The sequence below is a fragment of the Solea solea genome, chromosome 1, assembly GCF_958295425.1.
Source record: "Solea solea chromosome 1, fSolSol10.1, whole genome shotgun sequence".
In the NCBI taxonomy this organism is placed as follows: Eukaryota; Metazoa; Chordata; class Actinopteri; order Pleuronectiformes; family Soleidae; genus Solea; species Solea solea.
In genome coordinates, this window is record NC_081134.1 from 46,110,741 (window position 1) to 46,131,827 (window position 21,087).

Genomic DNA, 21,087 nt, shown 5'->3' on the forward strand with positions numbered 1-21,087 from the left:
GAAATATGTAACCTGCCTTTGAAGAAATTCATTTATAGGTTATTGTAAGGTTACATATATCCAACACATAACAGATGAATGAAATATATCATTTATTTTTTTCATATTTTTATTCATTCTTTTGAGTATATCACAGAATTACTACACTTATCCAAATGTATTGAGTTTACAGTTATATATGTGGCTTCTAGGATTCTAATTTTGAAAATTGACTATACTGTTAGTAAGGCAGATTTTTATTTCTGTGATTACAAGACACTGTCTTTAACTCTTTTCCATTGCAACACACAACAGAAATTTCAACACACTCTATGTATACATAGGTATATATATTGAAATAAATGTGGTTTCATAATAACGATAACAAAGCTGAACAATTCATTTCAATGCTAAGCTGGTGTAACCTTGACAGTCTCTTATTGGTATTGCTGACATTGTGCTTGCCACCATGGCTGCAGTGTAACCAAGCCCAGCCGGGTTCATCAATGCTATATGATCCGTCCGGGGGCAGTGGCTTAGTGCAGGAGGCCTGAGCAGCAAGTCTGCGGCTGGTCACAGCTAATGATGTCCCGATCTCTGCAGCCTATAAGGTCAATCCAATACCAGGGTGTCACACTCAGTGCAAGAGCAGGAGAACAAGTACAACAGAGAGTGAGTGAGTGAGTGAGTGAGTGAGTGAGCGAGTGAGCGAGTGAGAGAGTGAGGGAGAGAGAGAGAGAGAGAAAGACTTGAGCTTGGAATGTGAATCCAAATGTCATTCACTGGAATATAAAGCAATCTGGATACACGGCTCTTCAGATCCTCAGAAAGGCTCAGGGGATATTTATATGTAAATTGATGGGTTTGTTCAATAGTTCATATATTTTCAGTTATGGGAATCAATGAGCCATGACAACACAACACAACACAACACAGAATGCACTCCACACAATTAGAGAAAGAAAAGTCTTTCAAACATGCAAACACACATAAATATAGTAATAAAATATCTTATTTTCTGGACTGGCAGCACTGATGACACCCTCACACACACACATATGCATGAGCACACACAATGATGTAAGGGAGGTGTTGAGATGAGTGACATATGGCCTATGAGATTGACAAAGCACAGCCTACTGTTGATGTGCCTCCTGACACGAGGGGGTGGCTTGGCAGATCAATTCTCAGGCCAGTGACAGCTGCTGTTGAAGGATGGGTGCAGGCGATCCAACTAATCAGTTTAGCTGACAGATTTCTGGACACGAGCTCAGATCACAGATTGAACACCGTTTCCCTACAGCAGCCAACTCCCTTTTAATCCCATTTTGTGATTACCCCTCATTACATTAATAATGCATTTTAGTTGTCTGTATATAAATACAACTCCTCATAGACGAGGTTGCTTTTGACAGCTCTGTTTGATGAACGCTTACTGAACTAATTTAGCTTGACATACTGAGGCTGAGGAACCCTTTTTAGGGAAGAAAAAAATAGTTCTGGGAGAAACTTATGATGTTTATTTTTGGTGTCAACAGAGACTCACACGATATAAAGAGACCATTTAGTAAATAAATCACACAGCAGGTTAGTCTGAGGACACAGCACTGGTATTTATACAGTTGCAAAAATTATACAGACTTTAAAGTCTGTATTTTTCAAAAGTCTACATCAACTTTCATAAAAGCAACACATGCACGCCTTCAGTAAATATGGGTATGTTTTTTAAGATGAGAAATAATGTAATGTATTTTAACTGCAGACGTGTTAACGTGTAGGACTATAAATCTGATTTAAAATAGGATGTTAAACATGCATTTATACAGTATATTGTCTGGCATAAGAGAGGACATTACAAACTTTAAAGCAAATTGCTTTTATTTGATATTATTTTATCATTATTATTGATTTCTGTGATAATATTATTTGAATGACTAGAATCTGAGGGATAGTATACATTTAATGAGCTTCAAGTTTTATTTTAGTTTGAATGTCATCACTATCACTATCACAGTTGGAGAGGGCAAAAGGCCACTGTTTTATTATCTCCACCACTTATATGAAAGTAAAAGTAAATGGGCAGCCTGTGGCAGAGTGGAAAGAAATTGCAGTTGTAACTGGAGGGTTGCTGGTTTGAATCCTCATTGTAAAACTGGACACCAGCCAGGGGGAGGGGACCACATCCAGTGTATTCATATTACTGGTCCCAAGCCTGTATAAATGGAGAGTTGTGTCAGGAAGGGCAAAGTCTCTGCCAAATCAAATATGAGGATAATCTGCTCTGGCAACCCCGAGAAAGGGAGAATGAAAGGAAAGGAACATATCCATCAATCCCTTGAGGCAATAAATCAAATAATTTCACAGGTCAAAATTCAGATTAAACTGTCTTAATTGTGATGGGTGTGTTTCTGTATGGTAATCCTGCAATGTAAAAGTACGCTAATATAACAATGACGAGCCTGTGAACTGTATGTGCAGTACTTTGAGCCCTCTGCGGCTATGAGAGAAACTCTCCCTCTGGAACTGAGGTGTTGCTGGATTAATCATCCCATCACGATGCTCAGCCTTACACCACCTGCCACACAACACCTACAGACCTGTCGCTGGCCCAACCACCCCTCCCTCACACCTCCGGATGACCACCGTTGTTCTTGGGTGCACCAGAGGAGGGAAGAACTTGACAACAGCTCGTTGGTATAATTTGGCCCCAGTTTGGCGTTCAGGGAGATAATACTTGAAAATGACAATGATTCGAGCTGAAGCACAACTTGACCAAACCACACGATACCCATCACAGAACACAATGAATTCTCACCTTCAGCAGGTGTAAAAGGCAGACTCTCTTTGCCCCGCACTCACACAATACCTTGATATAACTTAAGGATGATGTGTTTGTGGTGAGGCCCAAAATGATATCAAAGAAGAGCTCGGTTTGCTTTTTAGAGGAGGAAATGGTCAAGTGTATAGTGAACACAGAGGCTGGATGCGGATCGTTTCAGCTTGGTATAAGCCTTGACGGAAGAGACGGCAGAGATGAGCCATGGTGAGATATTGGAAGACTCAGAGCTTTGGCAGAAACTCAATAGAGCTTTAATAACCAGCAGTCAGGGCCAGAGTGGCTCACAACAGAGCCGTGCTTTTCACTCCCCTGACCTTCAGAGAAATGAAGGACAGCAGGATTGCACAGCTGACCCGTGAGTGCTCCATCATATCGTGAGGTTGGAGGGTTATGGGTGTCAGAGATATGATAGCAGATAATGGCAATTCAATATCAAGAAGCATCATTGTACATGAGATCCTGATAACCTAAATGGTCAGTAAATGGTCAGAGCAGCAGCTTCAACATCCATCATCCGTGCCTTACAATTAAAAAAAATAAAAATACTACTACCTGCAGATATTTCCAAATCACATGTACAGAATACTGTTGCTGAACAATGCAGAGCATGCTTTAAAAAAAAAACCCATCATTCCAGGCAATAATTGGCTTAACAATGTATTTGGATGAAAGTGAATAAGCCCAAATATGCTTGAGTAATTTAACTGTTCAAGTGTCTCAAAGAGAATGAAAAACAGAAATTAATGGAGTTTCTTTTTCTTCTTCTTCTTTGTTTGGGCTGACAAAGAGACAAAGTTTATGTTTGGTTAGCGTAGAGAATTGAATGGATGGACCCTTCCAGGGTGTCCCCGCCTTTCACCTTATGTCAGCTGGGTTACCAAGAGTATTTAGCCACGAGCAATAGAATTTAGTGGAGGCTGTGCATGTAGGGATGCAGCAGTGTTCTGTTGTTGATACCTTTTTCATTTTGAATCCCTCATGATTAACAAGACATAAGGAACTGGGCAAGACGAAGATAAGGGCTAAAAGTCAAAGGTTTTTTCCATTTACAGTGTATTGGAAATTTGTATGGCTAACATAAGTCCATGTTTCCCCTTAGCAACACCTGGCCAGAAGCTAAGGAGCGGGTTTATATTTAAGTACATATAGTGCAAAAAGGTTCAGGTGTTTAGAACAGAGTGAAGCATCAAATCTGATCACACCTGTTTGCAAGTCTTTAACTACAAATCATGAATCGTCTGTTTTCTGCAAAGACATGAGCATGTGTCTTTCTGTGAAACCCATGAGGCATTTGCATCAGGTGGTTAAATAAATAGCACATCAGAGGCGGCGGACGTGATGGCCGTAACTTGCTATTGACCCAGATGTCAGATCAAAACAAAAACACAAACTTCTCCCCGCGCTCATGTTTCCATTTGCCACATGCCAAGCACTCCGCCCTTTGGAACGTAGCCCTCGCTAACGCAGTCCCTTTGAGGACTGTAGCACAGCCAGTCTGGCCTTTTGAAGTACACTGCTTGGCAAATCAACCGCTCCGCGATCCAGGGCCACAGCCTTCCTTAGGATTCATGGGGTGTCCGCAGATGAGGGAAAACGTAATCCACATTAACTAACACCTGGCTTCATTATCTATCCCATGTGTCAGAGTCCCACTGCGGTAAATTTAATACTGCCTTATTATCATGGGGAATGGCGGTGGTGAGCTTATGCACATTTGATTTAGTTTGTGAAATTCTCTCTTTTCTGTCTTTATTTCTGTGTATGCAGAACTGCAACATAGCAATTTGCTTGTGCATTTGTTGTTTTTGTGTATGTTTATCTATAATTGTGCATACCTGTACATTTTTCTCTGTGTGTAAGGGAGTGTGTGTGTGTGTGTGTGTGTGAGAGAGAGAGAGAGAGAGAGAGAGAGAGAGAGAGCTTGGGTGTGTGAAAGATTAGATTCCCTCTGATGTCAGGATTCAATAAAAAGCTTTACCATTGCTGGGATGAAAGGATGTTTAATTCTCTCTCTATTCCAATGCAGCTACTGGATGAAACGTGTGTGGTAAAAACTGATATTGCTCCTGTCAAGATACTTTGGGCACAATGTTTATTTCAGGTTTGTATGTGTGTGTAATACAAACACATCAGAAGAATTTACAGGCTTTTATTGGCTTTAGATGTGTTAAAAAAAAAACATGTACATCCCTGATTCAGAGAGACACATTAACCCAGCCACAAGGCCACATCCAGTGTACCAGTGCTCTCTAAATGTCTATTATAAAAGAGGGGTTTGGTGTATTTAGCAACAACACTGACGAGAGTCAGACGGAGTCTGTGCTGAGAGCTTCGGTCATGCATGAACTGATTCTAAAGATTCCGTACACCGGAAATACCTGTTGTTCCGTCACATTCTAACACCACCACCACAAAGATCAGGTATTTTGAGTGGCAGTGCTATTTACCCATGTAAGACTACGAGCTTTTCCTCCCCTTTGTGTGGTGTATAGGAAGTTTTACTGGCTTTTGGTGGCTGTTTGGCCTGATATTATTTCAGGGGCCAAATAGCTTCACATTGATTATGTGCACGGTATCTTCATGGTTTTCAATAAACCAGCCTGATGATTTCCAGTAAACTATCAGCCAACGATACAGGGATGTTACTGTTGGTGTCTGCAGAAGTTAGTTAGAAGAGTTTTTAGCGACACATATTGCAGCAGGGCTCTGCTGTTGTTCCGTCATGACACCGAAAATTAAACACCGCCTTGCTCAGGGGAAACCCAGCCCTCAACCTGTCCTAGGATTTGAACCAGTGACCCTCCGGTTACAAACCGGAATCTTTTCCTCTTTTCCATGGGCTGCGTCTGTTCAAGGCAATATTGGCAGTAGCATTTTAATGCTACACTGAGGTGTTTAAGTGCTGCCTGGTGTTCTAAATACGCAGCTTCATTGCAATAGCTTGTTGAATAATGAAAGTTTTGTTCTCATGTGTGTTTCCATTCACAAATAATATAGTTAATAATGTGGCTTAAAAATGTAAATGTTGTTGTAAGCTTTAATTGGTCAGACAGAAACTGAGAGGCCATACACTTGTGGTGAATGTCAGGAAGTTGAAAGAGACAACAACACCTCAAGGACTGTACATGACAGACTGAACAAAGTAATGGAAGTGGTCATGCACCTGAGCACTGGGGCAGGAGAGGTGCAGTCGTTCCATATGACACTAACTACCAGTGTAATAGATAAGTGGACATTTTCTTGGACCACCCATTGTTTTCTGGGCCCACCCATACTGTAATATCTGCGTATGACACAGTACTAAACTACACTAACTGCTCATATATGAAGTCATTTTGGGGGTTTATCTATTCAAGCACACTAATGCAAATCTATTTAAATGTTTATTTTTGCACCAATGGCCAAAAAACACATTTGAATAACCACAAATAACATGAAATAATATTCAAATACTATACATGGGGTGTTGCAGCTTGTGTGTATGCAGTTAATATGATCGGTTCCTACTGTCTTGATTGTCTTACCTTAGTGCTAATGCAATAGATCAACTTCAAAAGTATTTTTTTAGAATTACATGGGCACCAATCACTCATGCCTGTGCATTAATCATGGAGCTAGAGCTGAGAGGCAATTAGCTTCACTTGGAAGCAAAGAGAAAGCATTAGTTTAGCTCGCTCCAAATAAAATAAAATTCCTTTCCACACCGAGAAACTTTTTTCTTTTTCTCTTCACACACACTGATGTAAAACGTACATGTCTCCACCGGGAATTGTACATGAGATGCAAACATGTACTTGCATCTGATTTTCTCAGCATTATTTTTGACATGTTGGACCTTTTTTTAACAACCTTGGATACGTGTATTTTAAATGTTCATATCTTGCACCACATCTCATACTGTGTGTGTGTATGTGTGTGTGTGTGTGTGTGGCTGTTAAACCATCTTTGTGTGAACATTTTGACCTTGTAAACATTTTAGCTGGTCCTCACAACTCAACAGCAGGCTTTTGAGGGTTAAGGTTACGGTTTTTTTTAGGGGTTTAGGTTTAGGTTAGGTTATGCTGTACAAGGATATGTGTGTGTGTGTGTGTGTGTGTGTGTGTGTGTGTGTGTGTGTGTGTGTGTGTGTGCATTGCATGTGCTGTACATGAGATGGAAACTAGTTACAGCTAAATCTGGTACCAAGCATATTTCTTGTAATGTATTTTGTCCCTGATACAAAAACATTAAATAATCTAAACTAAATGAATTCTGTTAAATTCAATGGATCTTTGCTGTGGTTCATATTGTGTTGACTGGACCAACTAGACTTTTGTGTATTTGAAATCTTGGTGTTCATTTGCCACACCTCGCCTCTTAATTTAACACATGCCTTTCAAACTTCTGTCACTTTGACTGCATTTTATACTCTGGATGTCTCAATCCGCCCCAAAATAGACCAATTAAACTTTCGTCTTTGAATTATTGATTATGACTTTTGCCGGTTATATATAAGCATCTTTATAAAACATTAAAAGCAGTCACTGAGGGACTCGGGAGTGTTCCAGGAACACAGACTCAGTGCACTGACAATGAGATGCAGAGGTCATTACAGGGAAATTGATAGAAACTGGGATGAAACTGAAAGAGTGACAGAAAGAATGAGATGGTGTGAGAGTGGAATTGCGGCATTGTTCATCAGTGTGTTAGCTCACAGTGTGTCAACACCCCCTCAATCTTTTCATCCTGCATAGTTATTAGAGGCTTTTATTAATTTGAAATGCCAAAGAGAGGGAATAAAGCACTACTGAAATGTCACCCTTTCATGAAGCATGATAAAATCACGCCGGCCGCTCTGGACACCGGCATTTTCCCCCTCTGTACTTCCATCCCTATGTCGAGTCGACTCTCCTCTCTGCTGCACAGTCTCTTTCACTCTTTCTCAGCGATCAATATGGCCTGACAACATGATGGCTGGGTTTCCTGAGGGGAGCTGGGTCACAACAGTTGGCTGTCATCTCACTACTATTTCTCTATTTTAAGTCATGACTCTTTAATGCAGCGCTGCATTTCTTAAAACAAAATAATAAAAACAAATATATAAAAACTATAGAATTTTAGTGATAGCTCTGAAGGTCCGGTGTGTAAAATTTAGGTGAAATTATTTTAATTTGGCAAAAAAAAATTGAAGATAATATAATTATACATGTATAATGTGTACATTCACCTGATTACATCACATAGAGCCTTTCATATGTATATTAGGAGCCAGATTCAACTTCAACAATTTTAAACCGCCATGTTTTTACAGTAGCCCGCAAAGGACAAACCAAAGGCTACATAGGTTTTCCATTACACTTGAAAGGGTGAGGTGAGGTGAGGATATTCAGCTGCAACATGCAACCAAATGCAATGAATGCTGCAATATTTACACAGTGACCTTTGCATACTAGAAAAAATGCTGTTGTCATGGTAGCATTGAGTTGTACATCAGCTAATACGTTTCACACTGATACAGATGTTTTAAAGCATTATTCATTTAGTTAGTAGTAGTTTAATAGATAATGTACTAGTAGTGGGTCATGTGCTCTTGTTCTTCTTTTGTTTTATACACGTGGGAAATAAGTGGGCTGAGTAAAATATATTTAGATGGCAACAGAGAGCCAGGCTGCCAAATAGCTTTTGACTAATTCAATTACTGTATCTTATACAAGATTCCCATTCAGCTTGTCAAGTGTAGAAGGAGGTTTAATGGCACGTATAATCACCGAGGGCAATGAGAGTGTCAATAATATAGGAAGGAATTCCTTTTATTTTGAACATTACAGCAGAAACTGTACCCTCGTATTTATGTTAAGGAGCTGAAATAGAATTGGCTGAACAGGATGCAACGAGGATGGGATTGAAATTGTAAATTATTCAAATGTTCTGTGGCTTTCTAAGAACTCATTGGTAATGAGAGGCACTTGATGTATATACTGATATTAAGTGTTTTCTGTGACAAACACAATGACTTACTGATGTAATATTCATGCTTCCCTGTACTAAGCCTATTATGCACATCACATGTCTGCAGGAAATGAGCTAAATGTGGCTAGCTGAATGAAGTTAAAGCATTTCTTTAGATTATTTCTTTTCTATAGCACTTTAGGTCTCCAAGCATGGTCCAGTGAATGTCAATGAGCATTTTCTCTCTCACCATGCTTTAAAAATTCAAACCTACGGGGGAATAACTATGTGTAAACACACAGAAACCACTTTTTTCAGGTGTAAACCAGTGTCCAACCAGTATGAGGCTCATTGACCCAAGCTCCTCCCCCTTTATAAAAGCTGGACCTGTCGTGTCACAGTCTTTCTCTCTTCGGCTCACACAGCTGCAAAAACCCCTGCACTCCTCCCAACCCTCCCTCCCGCCTCCTCTCGCCCACTTCTTGGCATTTTTCAAAATGATCTATTGGGCATAGTTAGCCTCAGTATAGGGGGTTTAGTTGACCTCCGTAACTGTGACTCTCTCCACCTCTTCAAATCAAGACTGAAAACTCACCTGTTCCGGACCGCCTACTCCCTCTAACCCCCCCTCATTTTACCGCCACTTCCCCAAAGTTATTGTGTTGATTTTATGTGCTCCTTTTTTGGTTTTTACGTAATTGTGTGATTTTAATTTTAATTCATCTTGCTTGTAAAGTGTCCTTGAGTGACCTGAAAGGCGCTTTTAAATTTAATGTATTATTATTATTATTATTATAGTTACCCTTTGATATCTTGTAAAATTAGTTAACGGTGAATTTGAAAAGTAGTTTAATGATTTCCACAAACCAACATAAATACATTTTAGAAAATATTTAAATTTTAGAAGCCGAAAAGTCTGATAACTTAAAAATAACCTTGAACCGATATGATGAGCAAAATACTTGACAATCAATTTAGTAATTGATTAATTGTTGCAGCCCTAAAACTCTTAAACTTAATTTATAATATAATTTAGAAATATTTGAAACATGTTTATTATAATATGTATGCCACTTGGACTTATAATTAATCAAAAGAAAAACTTGCTTACCTCAGCCTAAAATACAAACTGACTGCTGCTGAAGATGATTATGTAATATCATGATAATTCAGCTGAATCTATATTCCCTGACTTATTTGAATCAAACTTGCATTGACTTTATAAAGTGGACACATGTGTTGATTTCAAAGTAGCATAATATCAAAGAATATCAAGGTTTGACAGTCTGCCATGATCATCAGTGAAAATAGACAGAAAAAATATTACAAAGATTGTTGTTTCAATTTGGATAAAACTGTATTTAAAAGGGGAAGAGAATGTGTGAGGTCTTTCTGAGATTATGGGCAACAAAAGTTCTAAACATTATTGCTGAAAAAGTATTTGTCCTATAATAGTATAATATAATTACTGTGCCCCATTTCAGACAGAAAACAGGCTTTCACATGTTAAGCTGTCCAGAAAGTCGATCCACAAAGCCCATCACTTTCTTTCATATCGCCATGCATAATTCATGTCTTTGTATTTACTACTCTTTGAGAATGAACCTGTAACAGATACCAGACAATAATTCAAGACACACACATCTCTATGTGTCAAGTGCTCACCCTATATGGAGCATCTAACCTCCACGTGTTCAACCAATGCACGGATATAATGCATCATCAGCTGACGGAAAACAAGCGAGGGAGGAAATTAAAAAGCGAAAGAGGTGGCAGACGACTGAAAGAATAAATGATGACTCCCCCCTCCCCGCGCCCCCCTCCTGCAGTCAGGGGACATGTTGCATGTCATCTCAGTGTCTCAGTACGCAGTGGTGCGGTTATGATGTGCCGGGCAGGGCCACTTCACTACAGAGTCAAGGGCACTGGGGTGACAGGAAGCTAAACGCTCCAACTGTTCCCTGTCTCCAGACAAATATATGGCTGAGTGAATTTTCCGCCTGAAGAGGGAAAGGTACAAAGATCAAAAAGGGGCAGTGGCAGTTTCAGGTTTGACCTCTGAACTGTTTGGTTATTTCAGCACCTACATTGACACTCTGTTCATGATCGTGATGCTCGAACTGGTTAGTCTCTGACACAAGCTGTGTCAGAGACCCACTAGATGGTAGACTCTACTAAGGCTTATAAATAACATCTCGATGTTTTCATACATCTCATATATCGGGATATGGCGAACACAAGCAGCTGAGCCATGTCCATGCTTGTCGGCATCCATTTTGCACATGTCTGTATTTTTCAATTTCCGCCATTCAAAAAAAGCCGGTCAGACGTTTACTCGTGTGTGAGCCCTCGCTTGGTCAGACAGTCGTTTCCTCTTCCTCACTTCCTCCCACAACAGCTTCATCTGCTAAAATAATGCTATTGTGCCATTGATCTTATGTGTGTGTCGTGCCATGAAGCAATTTGTGTTTCTCGCAAGACCTTCGGATTAACAGGCAAGTAGGGGGAGCGGACACAGCCCCCAACTTTCACGCATTTAATCATCACAATGACTCAGGAGCTGTTGAATTAGGGCAAAAATCCTGGATGCATGGATCTGCTTTAACATTAAAGGAAGGATATTTACGTGTGTGAGAAACAATAAAAGGGCCAATAAATATAGTCAAATTCTACTATAACAGAAATAGTTAGGCTTAATTGTTATTAAGTGAGTTTAGTGCATTTCACTTATTTATTCAACATTAAAAATGTGATGATTATCAATGCAACGGCCTTTAAACACAGATACCATATCTCGATATGATGATATCCAAAATCTAAGACGATGTCACGACGATAACAACCAATACATGAGTGTCCATGTTATAGCTGTAAAATCTATATGTGCAAAAAAGTGCTTTCTGCTCTGCAATCCCTCTGCACACAACTCTGTGTCCATAAAACCTCTATTATTGTTCAATGTGTCTTAAAAGAACTGATTATACCACATGAATGAGTAAATGAAGGAGTGTGATCAGTGTTCATCACCCAAACATGATGTCATGCATGTCGTGCAACTCTTTACATTTAATTTCACCCAGAGAGAATCTTGTCAATAAAACAAGGCAAGTTTTGCACTGAATAATGACGTTGCATGTTTATGTACAGCATATAAGAAACTTAAAAGCCTTAACTTGCTTTCGTGGATCTCTTTTGGGGAGAGGGAAACTATGGCAGCACTGATAAATGATCAGCTTGTAGGCAAACACATTTGCAAGGGGTTGTGTATTTGCACAGTCAGCAAAGACAGAGCAATGTTTGCATTTAGTTCAAGTCATGCTTTGGGCTTGTGTAATGTTAAGGCTAATACTTTCTATTTGTATTTGTACTTTTATTAATCCCCGTAAGGAAATTCCTTCCCTGCATTGAACCCATCATCTACGAGAAACCTATGAAAACCTCCAGAATTAGGAGCAGCGCACTATGCTGAATATTAATCTATATTTTTGACTAAAATTAGTAAAATACATTAGGAGAGGGAGGCACAGATAAACAGCTGTTTGTGACTCCCATTTCTCAGATTTGATTATATTAGATCAGGTCAGGTCAGATCTGATTGAATTATTTTATAATGTATTTTTAAGCTATTATTTTAAAATAAAACTAATTGCATATACCATATATCTTTTAATTATTTAATCATCAACAACAAGCGTTTTCCTGACTGTAATTACATGATTTTACACCTGACAACAGGAGTGATGCGGGGCTCCGACCGCCCTGTGTGCTTTCAAACCTTTACAAGACTGGAAAGAAATGTTGGCAGCAAACTCACTCCAGGCAGCAATTACGTTTCCTTTAAAAAAACTAAGTGAGTTATTACTTTACAAACACATTTCCTATAGGCAGTAGAGTTGACTCAGTAGCCATTCTGCAGATTTGCTGTTTATGCCCCTGAACTCTCAGCCAATGCAGCAAAGGTTACTTCTCCTTTCTTTAGTCTGGAACCTGTTTCTGGCTTTCCTAATTCTCTTACATCAGTTCTAGTGAGCATGGAAGACGCACATTGAAAGTTTACAATGGCTCCTGTCATTGCCATCAAAGATAAGTCTGCTGCATTGACTGTCAATAACATCGCAGTCTCCGAGCAGCTTAGCGGGAGCTCTCGTCTTGTCTTTCCTCCCTAAGCCTCGGAGGGGGGCCTTGTGGTGAACTGACAGCCACAACCCCTTTCATCCATTCTGAGAGAACTGAATAATGTCGAGCAGAATAAAAAAAGACTGCCCAATAAGATTCAGAGGCGCTGGAATAAATGCCGTCACTGAATGAGCTTCACAGATGTTTATACAATTGCCAACATAACGCAGATGAATCAGCATGTCTGCAGATACTGTGGAGCAGTATCTGTGGGCCGCCGCCGACTCCTGACTCAAAGCTCACATTCATTCATTTAGATCAGCAGCCAGACCACTGAGGATACTGTGTGAGGACAGAATGTCTCTTAGCTTTTCTTTCCAAGATTCTCCCTGCGGCTTTTAAAACCAACAAAACACCGCGACGGAAAATCTTCTAACTACTAGTGAGTAATTTAAACACTGCCCGTGTCTGTCTAACAAAATGACTTTTATTTACACTGCATATTCAGATTCAGCCAAAATAACATTGGGAGACAGACAGTGGTCTTTTTTTTTCTATGTGTGTGTGTGTGGATTAAACAGGCATGCACATTTACCTGGCAACAATAAATGATTCTGTCTCTCTAGAAATGAAACGTCTTCCCTCAATGATATCAATTTCCCCTTTTATCAACTGCCATTAAAATCCTAAAATTCAATGTGACTAAAGAGACTGAGAAAAATACTGTGATTAAAACAGTTTTTTTTAACTACAGAAAAAAGTATCATGGGAGGTTTTAGTTGTTAAAGTTGTGCTAATTTAACAATAGAAAGACAGAAATAGAAGCACTGAAATTCCTATCTATCAAAAATAAGGACAAAGTGCCTAAAAAGACAGTGCAAACTAAAACAACCACTGCCTCAGCTGAAGGTAAGGCAAACTATGATTGGTACTTGATTGATTCGGATTTTAACATCCAATAGAGATTAAACTCAAATGACCTGCGGGCCACATGGGCATCACATCTGGTCAGGTGGTCAGGTCGAGAGAAAAAATAATTCAGTAAGTGGTGATATGAGTTTAAAATTCCATTATGATACAGCAATAATGACCTTTGTGACAATATGAGGCACATTTTACTCTTTACATAAAGTGTTTTATTTAATACAGAACAATATAAAGTTCACAATAAAAAAAACATATTTATGCTGCAAAATCTATAAATATCAAAAACAGACATTTAAGTGTGAACCACACTCTTACTGATAAACAAGAAGTTCTTGTAGGATGACTTTCGAACCCGAGGTATCTGTCAAGAGAGCCACACAGAGAATTGGCATTTCAATATTTAACAGCCTCAAGCCTGTTCACTCCCATGATATTTACAGTATAATGATGAATTATCTACCTGCACACGGGGCTGTAATGTAATAACCATGTCACCTATGAATGGGTCTAATTATATCACTTGAGTCAATACTGAACATTAAAAAAATCATTATTACAGCCACTTCTCTCCACCTGAGTTTTTTCAAATTCAGCTGCGTGATCTCTGGCCCGGGATTGGTGCTCCCAGCTGTGCCAACCTGGCAACCGATGCTGATTGGAGACATGACCTGAAGAAGCAGCATCTGACTAATATAACAGCAAGCTGGTTCCACAATGCAGGAGACTACACTTACCTCATGTGGTTTGTGATCGTCAGAGATGTAAACTTAATTTGTACAGTAAGAGGAACTCATTTCCCCAGACTGACCTTGTTTCGTCTGCACTTGAGTTTTTCCAAGTCTAGATACACTAAAAGAGCTTTTTTTTGTTTTTCTGGCATTGTAACCAGTGAGGTTTTTATTACTCATTATCCTCGAGTTAGGTAATATTTATTATTGTTTCCAGAGACCTTTTTCCTTGGGTCATTTAATTGATTAGACAGGCCCCACCGGCCGTTTCTGTTATATTTCTGCTTCACCCCAGTTACTAAATTGCTGCCTAAGTAATAATTTTACTCATTGTTGTAACAATATTTTTTTGATCAATTGAAACTGGAAACAGCATAAAGGTTGAAACATATTAAGACATAAGTTATCTTGAACTGTAGAATAATTATTTTGCACACTCCCTGTGCAACATGTGAACAGCTTTAAGAGCCCCTGAAGGTCTGCATCTTAAAATAAGAACATGACTTACCCCCAATCACCCTTTAACCTAAACCATCTTTATCCTTTGTCCTCAACCCTCAAGAGAACATGCCATGACATTTGAATTAACACCAAAATACCTCAGCCATGTCAACCAAAGTCAAGATTCTGTCAAACCTTAAAAAAACGTAAAATATCCACTCACAAACACGGACTAGGATAACATGAAAGACTCCAGAGGAAAGTGACTGGACCAGACCCACAACTGTAGGCAACTTAGTGATTGACTGAAGCTCATTTGCACTCTCCTCTCATCTCCCAACACAGTGTCAGGAAGCACTGGTGGAAAAGGTCACTGGTGTCAGTCTGCCTGTGTGCAGGCCCAGAATGTAAACACATCAAGCACACAACAGCCAAGTTCCCCATCATCTCCACAAATACACGTCACAGGTGATAGATGTACTTGTCGTCACATGCAGGGACATCTGAAAAGTATCAGTGATAGCAGGTAAGCAACCTGCAGACATTACAACACGCCAAAGTCCGATTTAATTAGTCATTAAAACACAAAACGGAACTGGAAACTACATTTATTTTTAACTGTTGTTTTGCATTGTCGATTAGATGCGATGAGATTAGATTAGATTAGAATTAATCAGGTCAGAATAGATTAGATTTAATCAAGTCAGATTAGATTAGATTAAATCAAGTCAGATTAGACTGGATTAAGTCAAACCAGATTAGATTAGACTAAATCAGGTTAGATTAGATTGGATTAAATCAAACCAGATTAGATTACACTTAATAAAATCAGATTAGATGATATTTGAGTAGAGTAGGACAGATTAAATTCAATTAGATTAGATCAGATTACAGAGTACAGTAGATACAATTAGGTCAAATGAGATCAAATTGGATTAAATTAGATTGATTTAGATTTAATAAACTGTTATGAGTTGTTTTATGGGTGGCACATGATGAAGGATCTTTCGTTATGTTTAATTTATAAAATAAACTTTATCATTATGGGAAAAGGATAGGGAACTGCAAGGAGAATGCTTATTAGCACTAAATCAGTCACTAAGCAGAATTAGTGACTGATAATCGTTTTACTTTATCTTCCGTCAACATTTCAAAGTCATAAATCAGCCTCAGGGTAACATGGATGTCTCTATTAGGCCTGAGTGATAAGTCAATATCAATTAGCGAAATAAAGGTTTCTTCAATAGCAATCTAACACAAATCAATACACTGATGTGATATTTATGTGTTGCACAAACACACTTTGAAGAATAAGAAATAATTGAAGATGTATTCACCAGTAACAAAGAGTAACAAAAGTAGGTTTTAGAGTTAAGTCATTATTTAGTGCAAATATACTGGACATAAAGTAAAGTTTCAACTTTACAGACACAGAGACCTTAAATAAATGTTAACTAAAGAAAGACATTTACATTTAGTTAAAGCTTGTAATGTAGTTTTTACCTGTCATTAACAGCTTTACACATCCATATGAATAATATATTAATGAATAACTTAATGAAGGTAAATAACATTAATAAGTGGTTAGTTAAAACATGAATTAACTGTTAATGCTGCTTAAAACAGCAGAAAGTAATGTTAATTAATGTAACCTTATTGTAAAGTCATACCAAAATGAAGGCGTCATGTTTCAAGTTAAACTGCATATAAAGCTTTATCTCTGAATAACTGAAAAGGGAGTTATTGTTACAGATACACTGTCGTGTAGTGAAGTATTTGTCCAACCTCTTCAGCTCTCTGTCTTTGTCTTGTTTTATGTTAATGTTGTGTATTCATGATAATCTGGGCTGATTTAGTTTTTTTTCTCTCCATTGTTTTGATATAAAACTTGACAGAATGTCACACACGACTGGAGACCGGCTCTTTTTTTTTCTTCTCATCCTACAGTGGCATTAAATGTCTCAGTGCCATCTGGAGCCGTGCAAATACAAACTCTCTTTTTAAAGATGCCTATTTTAATTGGTAAATGTTTACTTGCAGGCGCTCTCAGCGGACGGTGCACGTGACTTTTAATAAAGCACTTTAAAGCCTATTCTCACTGCTTTCTTTGAGTGTCACTCCAAACAAATGCAACCTGGGGTTGAACTGTTGATAATAGATAATAAGGGCCAGTGGAACATGATCCTGAACACTGCCAATGTTAACTGTGATCTTTCCCCTGACTCTGTTTGTGTCTGTGCAGTTATTTGTTGTATTTGAGTATGTGAATTTATTGGTGACAAAATTATATTAATATTAATATTAATATTTTCTCAATATTTTTCAAATTAGTAACCGAAACCCAAACATTTTGGCAGCTTTTCTCCAAAGTCTGTAAAAAGATGAGGAAAATGATGTATCCATCCATCATCTACCGCTTTATCCTCCACCAGAGGGTCACGGGGACGGCTGTGCCAATCTCAGCTGACATAGGGTAGTTCGGAGAATTATGTATAAATAATAAAAATAAAAGAAAGAACGGAAGCTTTTATTTCTACAATAGTGTGTCTTTTTTGGGCAAGAATATTAAAAGTGTTCCAGGGAACTTACGTAAATTATTTTTGCAGGTTTTTTCCTTTTTCTTTTCCTTTGCACGACAAACACCAGAAAAACACCAATACAGTGGAACACACACACACACACACACGTGTTCCTCTGTGGTCTGTCTGTGTGAACGTGTCCACACTCAGCATATACACTACAGCATGTGACTGTGTTCAGAGCTGTATCATTTTAGTGAGTATATATCTGATGTGTGTGTGTGTGTGTGCGTTAATCTCTGCTGTTGTCTTGTATGTACTGTTCTCTATCCCTGACCCAGTACCCAGTGTGAGATCTTGCCCACAGCCTCATTTGTCTCCATCAGGGGACAGACGAGGTTACGACTCACCAAAGCGCAGTATGTTTCTGGCGGATCTCCACACGTGATATTTGGGGGGTCGAGGGCCACTCGCAGGTACTTTGTCATGTCAGTGGCTTCCGGCTGACAGGCCATGTAGTCCCATGCCAGGCCCTCCTCCGTATAGATCTGGGACTTACAAACGTCATAGTGCCCCCAGGCTGCTGGGTAATGTTGCATGGTATGTGCCACGCTGGTGCAGACAGCTTGTAGAGTGAACAATATGGGCCAAAGCATCGTTGATCTCGTTCTGTATGGTTTCTCTAGAATTCTTCTTTTCTTTTTGTTTGTCTAAACAGCTGCTGCTTCGTCACAGAAACAGCAATATCGCTAAAAAAGTGTCTAAATGGACTGCAGCTTTGAACGGTGAAGTGAAGGGTTTGGCTTCATGTTGCTACTTATGTGTCAGCAGCTTCAAGCAACGATTAGCCCCGCGGTCATTTATTTTGCCTTTGCTGATGAGGTGCGTCGACAAGTCAGCCTCTCGAGAAGAGTTGAGTCCTGATGACGACGGGGTCAACTGACGGCCAGATGAGATGAGAAGAGAGGAGTGACACTCCTCATAAGTCAGCGGTTGTCAGACGCCTCAGCTTGATCTCCCGTTAATTGAGATTTTTCGCCACAAGCGACATCCTAGACGTAGAAGAGAAGGACAGTTTGGTGAATCAAGTGCAACACATGAATACACCAAAACACTTGAAACAGAATTAAAATGTCGGTTTGGTGCAAGGGCACTGAGGTGGATAATAAGTGGCTCTCAGTTAGAGGTGGCAAGAAATATCGTCTAAGACCATGGTTGTGTATCACCGGCAGAGCAGTGTGTGATAGTGTATACTGTATGTGAGGAAGAGGAGGATGATTTTGCTCAGCCTTTTTACACCACTGTTTCTTTAAGTTGGTGATAAAGGTGTTACTTCGAGAGCTCAATATTTTATCAGGTTTCAGAACCACTGATTCTAGGATAAAGTCCTGATCGTAAAAAAGGGGGAATGAAACTCTACACGTTGCCCGAATGAGCAGGATTCAGTGTCACATGACCATTAGTGGGCTTACTTGATCACATGACCTCTCGCTGGCATCCTTCCTGCCACAAAGATTAGATGTGCGTGGCTGAAAACATGGAGACACCAAGACTTAAATGTTTCTCCACTGTAGTTCAATCATGTCAGGAATTTTTAGTTTAAAGAAAACAAAATGAGTTTTCCTGAAACATTGTGTCTATTAATGTAATCTGTAACAATTAACGACTTAAACAATCAACATTTTAAAGGATGTCGTCTAATTATCATTATCAGACATTTTTTTCTCCCTTCTCAGTCATGCATAATGTACACTCACACACTTAATATGTATCCCTCTATAATAACCTTGTGAAAATAACTGTATACAATTCAAATCTAGCTTGTACTGTGAGGCCTAATCTCCTTTTGATATTCATACAAAAAGGCTCATTTCCATGTGTCGAGTCGCTGCGTTTAACTTATTGCTTTTGTTCCCCTGACTCTTGCTCCTCTGTCGCCGAAAGTGGAGACGTGTTGTCCCAAAGCCGTCAGAGGCATTTGGGGGAATATTAAAGTCAAATTGGGAGACAGAAATGGTCTATTTGAGGGATTGTACGTTTCTCAGAGCTATCACAACTCATCCGTCACATGGCCTAACTCATGGGATAATGGTGCCTGGCAGCAGTCAGTGGAGACCGGCAACATCTTAGTGTCTCTGGTGAAAATTGCATGTGCATAAAAAGGAGTAGCTACATGTTCATACAGCTGCATCTCACACGCAGTAATGACACTGTAAATAGACGTTAAGTTACAGACAATGGGCTCATATGGCCTGAGGTTTTGCCAGGTTCATGTTAGTGGGGGCAGCTGCACAGAGAAAAGTGCTTAATTTAACATTTAATCTTAACAAACATGAGTCTCAGCTGCTAACAAATCCCATTCATTCTATTGCTTCATATCTCGCTTTGGAGCAATTCAGCATCACTTGTTGATGGAGAAGTGTTATTCAGTCGCTCTGCTTCCGTACATGGAGCTGCTGAACCACTAACTTTCCGGTCAGCAGCTTTGGTCTCCACCCTACAGGCAACAGCCTCCGCCCCCCCCCCCCCCCCCAGGTGAGTGGCAGCCGCTGCTGATATATAAATTTTCAGGTAACCTGGTGTCTGAAGCCTGTGGTGAAACTTTTATGTTCAGAGGAAAGAGCTGTGTTTGGATTTGTGTCAGAAGATTTTCTATTGGAACAAATTCAAGTAAAATCACATTAATGAACGAGAGGGCCATTAATAACACGATTATGATGTAAAAAGATTCGGATCAAAAGATTTTGAAAAACAAACTCTTCTTGATGCTTCCACTGTGACCGAGAACACATGCAGGCAGGTTCCGGTGCTCCCTGCTGATACGGCGGGGCATTAAAATGAGAACTGTATGCGTTTTGACCACATCTAAGGCAATTACTACCTTCCCTCGCCCAACCTAATGCCCCCTTTAAAAATGACTCCAGGCCTGAATACATTACAAGTGTAATGAAAGAGCATTGTACGAGTCACAGGAAGGATCTGTGCTGTTATTCAGACCCTTCAAGTGAGTCGTGTCAGGAGGTTCAGGTGGAAGGTGGAGGTGAGAATGAATTTAAGTCAATTAACAAGATCACTAAAAAGAATTTAATTGCAATTAAATATGTGATAAATAAGTATTTTTTTCTTTAAATGGGACATACATTACATGCTGTACAGAAAAAAGAGGGCAGGTTTTATCGTAGCAATCCTAAGCAACAGCAATATAAATATAAAGGAACAAGGTAAGCTTGGAAACAATATCAAAGGCTAAAAGAGGAACTGGTAATCGCAGAGTGCCTCAGTCCTAAGTCTAAGACACTGTGAGGAACCTTCTGTTTGAGGTACCGAAACATGCACGAGGGGAAGTGGGGATTTATTTTTTTCATATGCCACTCCCTGATCTGACACAGACACGCACCAAGATAAATCCGTTTTCATTATATCGAGGTCGACTTTCAATAAAAAGACAGTCAAATTAGGTACCGGCGGCAGCGTGAGGGAAAGTTCAACACTAATAAGCCATGGTTAATGGAGCTAGCCACAGGAATATTGGTTTTAATTCATGGACACTGGAGGAATGCAATCTATACAGCTGAAAGTGATGGGATGTGTGACAACATTAGATCACTAT

The 21,087-nt window shown here is 39.4% G+C and overlaps 1 protein-coding gene across 1 annotated transcript in view; it reads right to left on the reverse strand.

Annotated features, from left to right (window-relative positions):
- Positions 1 to 18,347, reverse strand: part of LOC131473335 (netrin-G1-like) — a 51,410-nt gene extending 33,063 nt beyond the window's left edge. The window contains exon 1 of the mRNA XM_058650696.1: positions 17,888 to 18,347. Within this exon, the coding sequence (XP_058506679.1) occupies positions 17,888 to 18,133 (246 nt within the window). The 5' untranslated portion in view covers positions 18,134 to 18,347. The remainder of the gene's footprint in view (positions 1 to 17,887) is intronic.
- Positions 18,348 to 21,087: the final 2,740 nt, after the last annotated feature.